This window comes from Gossypium hirsutum, chromosome A11 (genome assembly GCF_007990345.1).
Source record: "Gossypium hirsutum isolate 1008001.06 chromosome A11, Gossypium_hirsutum_v2.1, whole genome shotgun sequence".
Classification (NCBI taxonomy): domain Eukaryota; kingdom Viridiplantae; phylum Streptophyta; class Magnoliopsida; order Malvales; family Malvaceae; genus Gossypium; species Gossypium hirsutum.
The window spans coordinates 109,013,052-109,027,585 of NC_053434.1; the positions used below are offsets into that span (position 1 = coordinate 109,013,052).

At 34.8% G+C, this 14,534-nt stretch overlaps 1 protein-coding gene across 4 annotated transcripts; it reads left to right on the forward strand.

Annotated features, from left to right (window-relative positions):
• The first annotated feature begins 8,293 nt into the window (after positions 1 to 8,293).
• Positions 8,294 to 14,349, forward strand: LOC107888929 (serine/threonine-protein kinase Nek2). Of its 4 annotated transcripts, none has more exons than XM_016813204.2 (15): positions 8,294 to 8,644; positions 9,623 to 9,734; positions 9,876 to 9,942; positions 10,268 to 10,333; positions 10,479 to 10,525; positions 10,643 to 10,688; positions 10,831 to 10,911; positions 11,282 to 11,324; positions 11,410 to 11,459; positions 11,542 to 11,623; positions 11,733 to 11,782; positions 12,366 to 12,439; positions 12,561 to 12,612; positions 12,768 to 13,214; positions 13,327 to 14,349. In XM_016813204.2, exons 2-15 carry the CDS (start codon positions 9,649 to 9,651, stop codon positions 13,996 to 13,998), a joined length of 1,863 nt encoding a protein of 620 aa, XP_016668693.2. In that variant the 5' UTR covers positions 8,294 to 8,644; positions 9,623 to 9,648; the 3' UTR covers positions 13,999 to 14,349. The 4 variants fall into 4 exon arrangements, with proteins under 4 accessions (XP_016668693.2, XP_016668700.2, XP_040937616.1 ...); XM_016813211.2 differs by lacking the exon at positions 8,294 to 8,644 and adding an exon at positions 8,662 to 8,889; XM_041081682.1 differs by lacking the exon at positions 8,294 to 8,644 and adding an exon at positions 8,909 to 9,541.
• The last annotated feature ends 185 nt before the right edge of the window (positions 14,350 to 14,534 follow it).

The following is a 14,534-nucleotide window of genomic DNA, read 5'->3' on the forward strand; positions in this document are numbered from 1 at the left end:
GGGACTTTCGCCATATATTCTCTTTCTTCTTCAGTTTTCGGAGATAATTGAGCACTAAGTTTCAAATGAGAAGCAAGTGGGGTACTTACATGTTTTGTGTTTTCATTTACACCAAAACATTGTAATACCTTTTTCAGATATTGCTTCTGATTCAAACAAAGCTTGCCTCTCTGTCTATCTCTACTTATCTCCATGCCGAGAATCTTCTTGGCCTCACCTAGATCTTTCATCTCGAACTCTTGATTCAACTGAGCCTTCAGCTTATCTATCTCATTTTGGCTCTTCGAAGCGATTAACATATCATCAACATACAAGAGTAGATAAATGAAAGATCCGTCATGCAGCTTCTGCAAATATACACAATTGTCATATTTGCTTCTTGTGTACTTCTGCCTTCTCATAAAGCTATCAAATCGCTTGTACCACTGCCTCGGGGATTGCTTCAATCCATATAGCGATTTGTTCAGCTTACAAACCCAATTTCTACCACCAGCATCTGTGTATCCTTCGGGCTGAGTCATATAGATCTCCTCTTCTAACTCACCATGCAAGAAAGCCGTCTTAACATCAAGTTGAGCTAGCTCCAAATTCAACTGTGCTACCAAGGCCAACAAAATTCTAATGGAGGAATGCTTCACAACAGGGGAAAATACATCATTGTAGTCAATTCCCTCCTTCTGAGCGTAGCCTTTAGCTACAAATCTTGCCTTGTAGCGAATATCCTTCTTGCTAGGAGATCCATCTTTCTTTGAGAATACCCACTTGCATCCGATTGCCCTTTTACCTTTCGGTAATTGCGCCAACTCCCAAGTATTGTTCTTCCGGAGAGACTGCATTTCTTCATCCAAGGCGCTTTTCCATTTATCACTTTCTAAGCTTTGCATTGCTTCTTGATAAGTGATAGGAATATCATCAACAACGGGAAGGGCGTAGGCCACCATATCAGTAAATCGAGCAGGTTTACGAATTTCTCTCCGTGGCCTTGCAACTGCAACTGGTTCTGGTGTACTTAGTGGTTCTTGGGTCAGAACCTCTTCAACCTCTAATTCCTCCATTGTGGCTGGAGAATTAGACTTATTAACTGGGCAAATCCCCATCTGCTCAAACTTCACCTGTTTTGGAGTACACTCCACCTGCTGTGGAGTATTGCTCATCTGAATATCTTTATCTGCTATCTTTTTCAATGTGGCAGATTCATCAAAGGTAACATCTCTGCTACAGATCATTTTCTTTGTGCTTAAGCACCAAAGACGAAATCCCTTCACTCCAGAAGTGATTCCCATAAAGAGAGCTTTCTTTGCCCTCGGATCTAACTTTGACTCCTTCACATGGTAATATGCAGTGGATCCAAACACATGTAAGGAATCATAATCTGTAGCCGGTTTTCCAGACCATACCTCCATAGGAGTTTTTCTTTCTAATGCAGATGATGGCAAACGATTAACAAGATGGTCAGCGTATGTCACAGCCTCAGCCCAAAATTGCTTGCCCAACCCAGCATTGGACAACATACATCGAACTTTCTCCAGCAATGTTCGATTCATACGCTCTGCCACTCCATTTTGTTGTGGTGTATCCCTAATTGTGAAGTGTCGAACAATACCATACTCTTGGCACACATCGAAGAACGGATCACTTTTATATTCCCCTCCATTGTCCGTCCTAAGTCGCTTGATTTTCTTGCCAGTCTGGTTTTCGATCATAGTTTTCCATTTAAGAAAAACTCCAAGCACTTCATCTTTAGTTTTCATGGTATACACCCAAACTCTTCTGGAAAAGTCATCAACAAAAGTAACAAAGTAGTGTTTTCCTCCCAACGAAGGTGTTTTGGAAGGCCCCCACACATCTGAGTGAATATATTCCAAAATACCTTTTGTATTATGGATAGCAGTGCCAAATTTCACTCTCTTTTGCTTTCCCAGAACACAGTGCTCACAAAATTTTAATTTGCAAGCCTTTGCACCTTTCAACAATCCTTGCTTTGCCAGAATTTGCAAGGATTTTTCGCTGGCATGTCCCAACTTCATATGCCACAACTGCATTGAGTCCAAGTCTTTGTTACCGGAAGCTGCAGCGACTGCTCCAATAACTGTACTACCTTGGTAGTAATACAAGTTATTTTTCCTGATGCCCTTCAATATCACAAGTGCGCCAGATGTCACTTTCAAAATCCCATCTCTCATAGTAACAACTGAACCATTGGATTCCAAGGCTCCCAATGAGATGAGATTTTTCTTCAAACTGGGCACGTACCGAACATCAGTCAGAACTCTGGTTGATCCATCTTGATTCTTTAATTGGATTGAACCTATCCCAACAGTTTTACAGGCATTGTCATTGCCCATATAAACAACTCATCCATTTAGTTCTACTAAATCAGAGAACCACTCCCGGTTAGGGGACATATGATAGGTACAACCCGAATCCAATATCCACTCATCTGAATGGAACGACGATGATGATGCAACTAGTGATAGTTCAGAGTCACTAGTATCATGCTTTGCAACACAAGCATCTACAGCAGCTTTTTCCTTATTCTTCAGCTTTGGACAATTTTTCTTCCAGTGGCCTTTCTCATGACAAAAAGCACATTCATCTTTCCCGAGTCTGGACTTTGACTTTGATCTCCCCTTTTGAGTTTTCTTCCGAGTGTATGAACGACCTCGGACTACTAAAGCTTCTGTATCTCTAATTGAGTTTTTCTGTTTGTCCTTCTTTCTCTGTTCATAACTGTATAAGGCCGCACAGACTTCGCTCAGAGATATATCACTCCTGCCATGAAGTAGAGTAGTTTCTAGGAACTCAAACTCCTCAGGAAGTGACCCCAACAGCATCAAAGCCAAATCTTCATCTTTGAATGTCTCATCCATATTCAGCAAATCAGTGACTAACTGATTAAATTTGGTGATGTGATCATTCATTGTGGTACTTGGGACGTATGTGAAGCGAAACAGTCTTTTCTTCAAGTGGAGCTTATTTTGACTATTTTTCTTCAAAAAATTTTCTTCAAGTGCCACCCACAACTTATTTGCAGAAGTCTCCTTTGAAAAAGCATACCTCTGCTCTCGAGAAAGGCATGATCGAATTGTGCCACATGCCAACCGATTGATCGCCTTCCAATCTTTCTCCTGTACATCATCTGGTTTTTCTTCATCAATGGCAATGTCTAGACCCTGCTGAAAAAGGGCATCTAGAACCTCACTTTGCCACATACCAAAATGGCCTGTGCCATCAAAGATCTCCACGGCCAGTCTTGCATTTGCAATTGTCGGTCTTGTCCACATGGACGATGTTGAAGCTCCTACACCGACCGTTTTCTCCATAATCTTTCAATATATACCTAAGGAAATCTTTTCTGATGTGGAAGATCAGTTTAAACTGCAACCACAGAGCATACTACGATTAACCTTCGGCTCTGATACCACTTGTTGTTCCAATAGGGTCGGAAGCGTGTAAATTATTGTACTAAAAAATCACACAAAGTTCAATTCCCAGGGAAGAGAGGTGGATCACATGGATCTCTTAAATACCAAGTCTTTCCTTAGACAGAATATCCCTTCTATAGTAATTTAATAGCACAATTAAATACTACTATTATACCCTCAAATATTGAAAGAAAAATAGGACAAGAAAGAACACAAGAGATTTAACGAGGTTCGGTAAATTATACCTACGTCCTCGGGCACTAACACCAGATGATAACTTTACTATCTCCAAAATATTACAAACAAATAGAATTCCTTAAGAATTCTCAAATGGGAGAAGAGAGAAAACTAAGAGAGAAAGATTGGTTGGGATGTTTGAAATGAGAAATGGTTAGGCCTATTTATAGTTGAGGTTCAGGGACTAACTTGCAAATGGCCTAAAAAATTAGGGACCAAAATTGCAATTATACCATTCAACTTTAAACTCAACTTGCCAACCACTTTTTACTTTCTTCTTTCGGTGCCAATTGCACCTCCCACCATTTTTGACTTTTCAACACCTCCAACTGCCGATACACATGACATAATGAGCCTAATCCAATTAACACTAAATCCATCAACCTTAGAATTGCTTCAATGAATTTTCAACTAATCCTACCACAAGTTTTACTCATCAAGTTTCAAAACTTACAAGGATATCCTTGTCTTTTTTTCTTTACCTTGATCGCATTGTGAAGCAGTTTGATGGGAGGATATTAGACTATCTAAAACTCTCTTCAATTTATTAATCAACTGGCTTAAACTACTTCATCAATAAGTGTCGAGTTTTCAAAAAAGATATAAGTTATCTCGATTGTAAGGGATTCCAAAAAGTGTGATAAGAAAATAATTGAAGGTTGATCGTCTCTTTTAATAAAAGCCTTTAAAATTTGTCCACTAAATATTTGGTTGAATCCCAAAAATTAAAAAGATCAAATGACCTGAATGTCTCATCATTAATGGAATTTAAACCCAAATAATATCGTATTCTTCAACAATAATAATAAATTTTCTGTTAATCTAAAAAATTTTAAATGTACCATTTAATGACTACCTTTATCTCACTTTTTAAATGGACATAAAGAAAATCAATCTACTCGTAGGACAATATTGGAAGAGTAAGACGCAGAAGTTTATCCTTCATTTCACTTAATTTGGTAGTTTAGTATGCATATGTTGATAAGCAATGGAAGAAGAGAAAAAAGAAAGTTGAATGTTCTTAGAATATTGACCATTTATGGCAGCATACCGCTCAAGTTCTGGTCAAAATATGGCAGCATACAGCTTAAGTTCTGCTTTGCTTTTGCCGAGGCCTGATGATAGGATAATTGGTTATGGCGAATCAGAATCTTGAAAGGAAGCCTACCCCTAACCTATCCAAGCTTTGCTTTGGTTTTTAGGGATTCAGTTTCACCGTAAGAAATTGACCATTGACAATTCATCTTTTCATCAAGCATACACTTTCTTTAACTTCATGATTTTTATTTTTGGCATCCACTCCCACTTCAAGGACATCGAGATGGTTATAATAGAAATTGGATTATATTTTTTTATTAAAAAAATAATAAGTTAATTTTTATATGATAAATTAAAGAGTAAATTAATTTTTTGTTAATTTTTATACATGATATGTCATGTATACTTCATATTAATATACAAATATTAGTTTTAAATAATAGAAATATATTAATATACAAATATTAGTTTTAAATAATAGAAATAAATAAAATTTTTAACAAGAAGACTGTTTTATTTTTTTTGTGTGTGAGAAATAAAGCATAAAAGATTAAATTACACTAATACAATCAAAAACACCATTAACTTTGTCATGTTCAAGAAACTCTAAAAGATCAATAGGGGCAATTGCCAAAATATAACTCTTTCCATGTCCATAAATACTTTCTTGTTAATCTGATTAGTGATTAAATTAGCTTCCAGTGGAACATGTCTAATCTCTCAATGCTCGAAATTTCATAGCTTCTGTTGGACCCGCCTAACTAATGTTGAGTTCAAAATAGTTGTAAAACTCCTTTACAAAGCATGAACTGTCTCAAAGCTGTCAGTGTGAATCGATATACTGTTCAAATCTTAATCTTATAGTAGAATCAGCCCATCAAAAATACCTTACAACTTAACTTCAAAAATCAAACACATCTCCAAAAAATAATTAAACTCAACATCCAATTCCCTTAATAATTCTGTACCACTCCCCTACAAACGCATATCCTATGCTCAAATTAATAACTCCATCAGTTTACATATAAATCCAATTAACTTATCTATCTTTTAGTAAATATTAGTTTATCTATTCCGGTGGAATCTTGGAAGAGCTATTCGATTTTCAAACTTACCATATTTTCAACATATTTTTAGTGGATAAAAAAAACAGATACAACATTAGTTAGTGCTGTTGGACTGTTGGGGCACTTGGATTTTGGATTTTATTTACGAATCGAAAATTAATCTGAATTTATTAAATGGATTGATGTTAATTGAAATTTTAAATATAATTTTTTTATCATTTCATTTCATTTTTTTCGTCTTTTAAGGTAAAAATTAAACCTATTTGATAGTTAAAGTAAAAATTAAATTATAGACCATTATTCAAGGTGATATATATATATTTAGACACCTCCTATTATTATTATTATAATTATTTTGTAAGTTTCCTCACTAAACTATCAAGACCCATTGTCGACATCAAGAAGTGGAATGTTAAGAAGTACAGTTTGTTGATGTAGTGTTTATCCAAAAGCCTAGGTAAAAATAAATGTATTGGCGGTGAATTTACATTGTAAAATAATTAAAAAGCAAATAGAATTCATTGAATTGGATGAATGAAATTGATGTTAGATGCAGACTTGAAATTGACAATTCAAGACTAAGTCTACAACTTTTCTGCTTCTGTAATACCATAAATAGTCAAATAATGAATAAATTATTGATGGTAAAATTTTTAAATATACCAAAGAGAATTAAAGTTGGATATGAGCGGGGCAAAACTGACCCACTTGCCCAACTATCCACACCCGCTACGGCCCCACAATATATAAACCGACACGCCAAACCCACACTCCCAACACCACACTCCCTTTCGCTTTACTAATTTCACTAAACACTTGAGGCTTTTTTTTGTAATTTGGTGGAGGAAAAAAACGCACCGCTTCGTGATTGCAGATCAAGAGGAGGAGCTGTTGGGCCCCCGCGTTGTCGGTTTTCTTCCTTCAATCACTAAATAAATCAATGAATTTTAGTGAAAGTGAAAAGAAAAGGGGGAAATTATGAAAAAGCCCACAAAAGCTGACAAATTAACTGAGCAACCCCTTTTCTTTTCGGACTCTTCTTTCAGTTTATGCTTAGGTCTCTCCTTTTCACGACAGTCACAAAATAAAAGAAGGAAAATATCAAACAATTACTTTGAGTTAACATGATTCCTATTTTGACCCATATCTTTTTCTTCCTCTCAACAATATTCACTTTAATTTATGACTCTCCCTCTCTCTCAAATAAAAATAAAATAAAATAATTTACCTATTTTCTCAAATAAAAATAAAAAAAAACTTGTTATTTTAAGGATTATAAATCAAATGCATCATACAAAATTTGGGTATCCAACCAAAACTATTTTGGGTTTGATGATTTCGAGAAAATGTATACAATTTTATTTACTCAATAAAATGTATATTATTTTGGGTTTGAATGAGTTTACTAGACCAATTAAATTCGAAATTAATTTGTGTATTAAACTGGACAAAAATGTTGAATTAGTTTCTGAATAACCATTTAGAACGTGTAACAAGTCAAAAATCAATATTTTATAATTTTATAATGTTTTTATTTTAAATATTTTATAATTTTTAATTAGTTAATTAATTAATTATAATTACACTGATTAACTTAAAAACCAATAATCTATTTAATTTAATAGTTGATTTAAATTTTAAATAATTGTTGATTTAACTCTTAATATTAAACTCTGAGTTAAAAAGTTTCTATCGTATTTTATAGGTCTATATTGAGTTGGTGTCACTCATCAACCAGATCTTTATTTAATTAGGAAAATCACTTCAATATCCCTTTAATATTAAAAGTAAATTATATTCTTTATGGGTACTTTAATCTTTTTATTTAAAAAATTAATAAAAATATGCATATAATGATATTTAAACCCATGCCAATCATGTTAGCAAAATTTTATTTTAATAATTTTATATATTTGGTGTGTGAGAGCCTTTAGTATTAATAATGTTATTGATTGAGATTATGTCACAATTTAACTTAATAAAAAATTGTATTCTTTAAGTAATCTTAATATAATGTATTCATATGTTTAAATTCCATTTTACTTACAATTTAATCTAAAAAAATATTTTAATATCGTACATATTTTATATATTATTAATAATTAGTTTTTTAAATATACGATTTTTACATGCATAATAAAATTAAAATTAATGATCAAAATAGGGAAATGCTATTGAGCAAATAAAATAATTTATGATACTCAAATAAAGTGAACTTATAAATCTCTCATGTCTTCTTTCATAAAAGAACATCTCTAATGTCTAAATTGCTTAAATTATGGTGAGAAACAAAATAACAAATTATATTCACCAAAGCTATATTTTATTCTAATCTCATTCCAAAGCAGTCTTAATCATAAACTTTGTTCCCACTTTGTTTGTTTTCTCTAGCAAATTATATCTAGTGTTTTTCAAAAGTTAAACAGAAACTATGAACTCCTCCACTCTTCATAATTCACAAAACAAATCCCTGTCTAACATTAATTAAATCTATATAAACTAATCTCAGTATCCAACACTGTTTTCTTTTTTTTCATTTCCTTAAAAGCTGTTCCAGTTTTTTTTATTTAATATATTACTCCATTATATTGTGGTCCAATCTACTCTTCCAATCTCTCTCTTACCAAGTTTGTCATTTTCTTCATTGAAACTAAAAACAACCCAATGGAAAAACAGCTGCAACAGGCCGCAGCTTCCTTTGCTTCTTCTTCTTCTCCTCCTTGTTGTTGTTGTTGTTATTCTTCTCCTCTTTCCTTGTATTGTAAGCAGTAGTATTTTTGTTTTTTTTTAGCTTTTGCTCAAATGTGTAAGTCCACATTCACCTTGTGATCTCTTTGGATCAACAACTTCCACACCCTTTATCACTACTACACTCAGGTACATTGAACAGTCTCTTTTTTTCCCTGAATCTGTAGATTTCCTTTTCTTCTTCTTTCTTTACTGTTCATTGGGTTTTTTTCCCCCCTCATGCATAAAAGCTGCATTTTCCCTTTTCCAAGCTCTGTGCTTTCTTGATTTTTTTTTATCAAGAAAGTTGGCTCCTTGATGAGGGATTGCAATTGTTATTCTTTTATTTTATTTTTCCTGGGTGCTGTTAAGCTGGGAGGAAGATTACTTATAATGTGCATTATCTCTGACTTGGTTACTGATTTTTGGTTCTTTCTTAGGCTATTATTGCAGTTTTTATTTTTATTTTGTTTTGTTTTTTCTAAGTGAATAAAATCTTGATTTTAAGCTGATAACTTTGTGGTGCATAAATTATCACTTCTACTTCACTCAGATACTTCCTTTCTTTCTTTCTTTTTTCCCACTGTTCTCTTCATCTTTTTTTTCCTGTTCAACTGCTTTTGATGTTTTCTTAGAAAGCTCACATCAGCCAATTAAGCTTAATGCAAATGAAAATGGCTTCTGTGCTGAGCTACCATTCAGGATTGGACTAAATAATTTAGCTTGATGGTGCCCAAAACAAGGCTTTTGTACAAGATGCTGACATGAAATTTATGTATTTTAAGCTTTTTTTAACGTTGTTGTCTTACAATTACTCCAACATATTTTAGATTAGCCCTCTTTCTTCCTGTATTCTTGAGCAAATGGCACTCCAACTTTTTCAGTGTTATAATATGTTCAACTTTGATTTACATTTTAATCATAAATTGTGGTATGGTGAAGTTTGGTTCTTTCAATGATGCTTTTGTCTTATAATTTACAGAGATTCTTTGTTCATAATTTCAACATCTGGACAGATAGTACATCTTCCGTTTGTTTGACATTACTGTATATTCTTTTGCATCTCTACCTTTTGTGAATGATTTAATAATATTGATTGCCCTGACTTTATTGCTTGGTGAAAACCAGAAAAGGAAGTCAAATACATCTTTAACATGGAGCAGTATGAGGTATTAGAGCAAATAGGAAAGGGAGCTTTTGGTTCAGCTCTTCTAGTGAGGCATAAGCATGAAAAGAAGAAGTAAGATTGCTAGTATGGCACTTGGCCGTCCTTTAACTTTATTACATATGAAATATATGAGAAGAAGAAGAATTAGACATGGTTTTTTGATTCACCTTTTGACAATGGACTTATCATCCCTCATTTCTAATTGTCAATAAGGTATGTGCTGAAAAAGATTCGTCTTGCCCGCCAGACTGATAGGTCTCGACGATCTGCACATCAAGAGGTTTGTAACTTTTTATATAGTATTCATAGGTCGTTTTTATTCCTTGTATGATTTTATATTTTACATTACTCTGTTCCACTGGAACTCTATCCGAACCCTTTTGTACTAACCGAGGACACAAGATTTTGTTATGTATTTCACTGGGGCAAACATTACAGCGAAAAAGAAAAAAGAAAAAGAAAAGTTGGCTTGGGGTTGCTTTATATATAATTAAAATGTTGAAGGACAAAGCTGTTGTCCAAGGTTGCTGCCCTGCATCTTGTTTCATTGGTACAAACTTAGCATAAGTGGTTCCATAGTCTAACAATTCAATTTGTTCATGTAGATGGAGCTCATTTCTAAGATCCGAAATCCATTTATTGTGGAGTACAAAGACTCCTGGGTGGAAAAGGTATATGGATGAGCCTCTATTCTTGCCCTTTTTACACTATTCCCATATACTTCTCAGTTATATGTCATGATTGTCATGACCTTAATATCAGAGCCTTCCTGGTGATTCACGGCCTAACACGGGTTCACATATGTCTTTGTTTCAGGGTTGCTATGTATGCATTATTATAGGTTATTGTGAAGGTGGAGACATGTAAGTTCAATTTCTTGCTGATACTGAGATTATGAGATAGTAGTGCATTTATTTTTGTAACTTGAAGAACCTTGTGAGAACTTAGCAAATCATGATAAGATTTCTTGTATAAAACAGGGCTGAAGCCATAAAGAAAGCAAATGGCATGCTTTTCTCAGAAGAGGTTTTGTTTATTCCCATGCTTTTTACTTCAGTTCTTTTGTTACTCGATTCCAGATGCCTCATGTTGAACTTTATTGTTATTTTTCATCTCTTGGGCAACTTTTATTCATTGAACAATCATAACTCTGAACGTTCATGTTCAGAAACTGTGCAAATGGCTTGTTCAGCTTCTGATGGCTCTTGACTATTTGCACTTGAATCACATTCTTCATCGTGATGTCAAGGTTAGTGACATACTGTTATGCTCTTGCTGATGGTGTTTTATATTTATTTATTGCTAAACCAAATTTATTAATAGAAATGAAACACCAGCTAACAATCACAGTTCACCAATGCTTATGATATTTCTAGACAAGGATTCCAAAAATATACAGATTTGATCATTGCATATGGTCTGTACAAATAGTGTGTATACTTGCTTTAGATGGTGAAGTAAGAGGTCCCGATAACATAATAATGGTCTCATGACGTATCAAAATGTTTACAGGGATGCCTTATTAGACAGCCTGTTTTGCAGGCAACCATATCATTTGCAATGATTTGAGCTGTTGCCCCAAGTCACTTCTATTTATATTTTCTTTTTCTTTATTTCAGTGTTCAAACATCTTTTTAACAAAAGATCAGGACATACGTCTTGGTGAGTGGTTTTATTGTTTTTTCACATAATTCCTTTGAAAGGGATTACAATTTCTCTTAACAAACATGTTACTACACCGGTGCAGGTGATTTTGGACTCGCCAAAATTTTGACTTCGGATGATCTTGCGTCCTCTGTAAGTAATATATGGATTAACTAACCTTCGAGAATTTAATGCATATCTTGATTAGGGAGTATACTTTCGTGTTTTTTTTCAGGTTGTTGGAACTCCAAGCTACATGTGTCCTGAGCTTCTGGCTGATATACCTTATGGTTCTAAGTCTGATATCTGGTCATTAGGTAAACACGCTTGCAGCAGACAATGCAATTGTGTTGTGTCGGTCAGTCTCAATAGGTCTTCAACAATTTTTATCTCTGTGCTTATATCACTTGAAAATATGTTTTCCAGGGTGCTGTATATATGAAATGACTTCTCTCAAGCCTGCATTTAAAGCATTTGTGAGTTCTTTTACCCTTTTTGTAACTATTTGCGGCTTGTTGCATATATGTCTTTTATGTTAGTCTGCTTAGGACTTTCTTAGACAAGGATTCTGAAAATATACGGATTTGACTTTTGCGCATAGTCTTTATGAAATATCATGTGTATACATGCTTCAGATGATGAAATAAGAGGGTTCCAATAGCATAAAAATGTTCTTGTATTGTATCAATTCCAAATGTTTACAGGGCCTCCTTATTAGCATAAAGTTTGTAATATTTCGAGTTGTTGTTTGTTTACATCTCTCGAGCATGCTTGTCACTGTTACAGTTGCAAGAGGAATTCTAGGCCAGCTAAGATAAACTGCATGTAGCATTTGTTGTATGTATTTCTTGTGGTATTTCGATGTAATTTTCGATTGCAACTCATTTCCGTTGGTGAATATGAAAATGCCACTGCATCCCTCTAATGAGTGTATTCTGTTAGGTAATAATTGATGCTCAGACGTTAGTAGGCACTTCTGCATTTCAGAATTCCGTTGTTTATCAATCATGTTCCTCTGTTTTATTTTCCTTTTCGAATAATCTTAAATCTCTCGAGCAGGATATGCAAGCTTTGATAAACAAGATCAATAAATCGATAGTTGCTCCGCTTCCAACAAAATATTCCGGTGCCTTGTAAGCCTCTTTTTTCCTTCTATGATAACTGGCTTTTGCCTTGTGAGTTTCACTTATAAGGTTGTTGATTTTCAAATGATGAATTATGTTGGTCTAATTATCACCTCGATTTTCTTTTCAGCCGTAGCCTTGTTAAAAGCATGCTGCGCAAGAATCCTGAACTTAGGCCAAGTGTATGTATAACTCTCCTCTATTCTATGCCTCCCAATATATGTATGAAAAGCATATTTAGGAATTTGAATGCAACTTGTTATATAATTGGTTCCAGGAATGTTTTTGGTTTTGACTATATTACCTCTCATCCGCGGTGCATATTCAATTTTTACAGGCTGAAGAACTGCTTAGGCATCCACACCTTCAATCTTATGTTGTTAAAGTTCATCTTAAAATTAATAATCCTAGAAGGAATACTTTACCTGTGCTTTGGCCTGAAACAAATATAAAGAAAACTAGATTTTCGGATCCTGTAGATGCCCGCTTCTCTGTTTACAGGGAGAAGCGTCGATCCTTCAGTAATGATAGGACTTTGAATCCTAGCATATCTGGAGCTGAACAAGATTCTGTTTGCTCTACCAAAGGAATACATCAGGATACACCGGGTTTTTCAAATAGGAGGTCAGAAAATTTTTCTATTGATAGCAGCGAAGAAGGAACTGTCATTTGCAAGCCAGTTACTTCGAAAGTTTCAAGTGCCAACAAAACTACAAGACGTTCTCTGACAAAAGCTTCGGCAACTCCCAAGAGAAAGACAGAGCCTTTGAAGAAACGGGACTCGGTAAATTTTATAAAGCTCCTCTCCTGTGCAACACATTCATAGAGACTGCTAGTTATAACAGTTTCTTGTTTCAAAATCCAGGGTTTTAATGTTCACTGCATTGTGTTTACAGTTTCATTTTTCACGCACACCTGTTAAAAAACCTCTCCCTGCAACTCGAAGAGCTTCTTTGCCGCTGCCAACAAGAAATACAGTTCGAGAATCTCCTTGTAGATCTAATGCTGGTATTCTTCACCTCATACAATCACCAGATGTTTCCGTCAATGCTCCTCGAATTGATAAGATAGCTGAATTCCCGTTAGCCTCATATGAAGATGCTTTCTTCCCCATAGAAAAGCCATCATCAAAATCTGCAAAGGGCTTCTCCGCTTCACCACAATTTGTTGATCGATCAATCACAAAAGACAAATGTACGGTTCAAATATGTGATCAAATGTCTAGCAAGCTCAATTATGATGATGAATGGCAGGGAATTCAACGCAGCACGTTTCTGGTAGATGGAGATGCTCTAACTAACTCCTCTGATCAAAATGCAACTGCTGGGGCATCTAGCCGCACCTCATCAGATACACGAAGACGAAGGTTTGACCCCTCATCATTCCAGCAGCGTGCTGAGGCATTGGAAGGATTGCTTGAATTTAGTGCAAGATTGCTGCAGCAAGAGAGGTATGATGAGCTTGGTGTGCTACTCAAGCCATTTGGACCCGGAAAGGTGTCCCCTAGGGAAACTGCTATCTGGCTGACTAAGAGTTTTAAAGAGAATACTGCAAAGCAAGAGGATTAACGCTGATGAACCTTCACCGTTTGTATCATATCCATAGCTGTAATCTTTACCAATTTTTTAGAGTTCAGCTTATCCGATTTTAGGCCACGATTCCGGTCAATAGAACCTTAGTAGCAGGGCATTTTGTTTTCAAACAAATGCTAATTGTTAGTTCTAGGTTCTAGTCGTTCTTCCCCCTTGTGCATCAAGTTTCATAGTTTTCTCGGATATGGATAATGAGGTTCGAATAGGTTATGGACTTATTGTCTACCTATTGACTTTTTGTTTATTTTCCTCAATCCTGACTGATACATCATGTTCATTCAAAACTATTAATCAGGGGAATGAGATGCCTGAACTTTTCTTATGGAAGCTATAATCTTGTTTCAAAATATGACCAGGGATTTTAACCAATATGAGAACAATTCTTTTGTGGGACTAAGAACTCCGAGAGGCTAACCAACCAGTACATCCTCACTGTTCCTTACAATGTGTATAGGGATTATATATAATTTTTAAGGGATTATAATTTGATTTGTATTGGCTTTGAGATATTC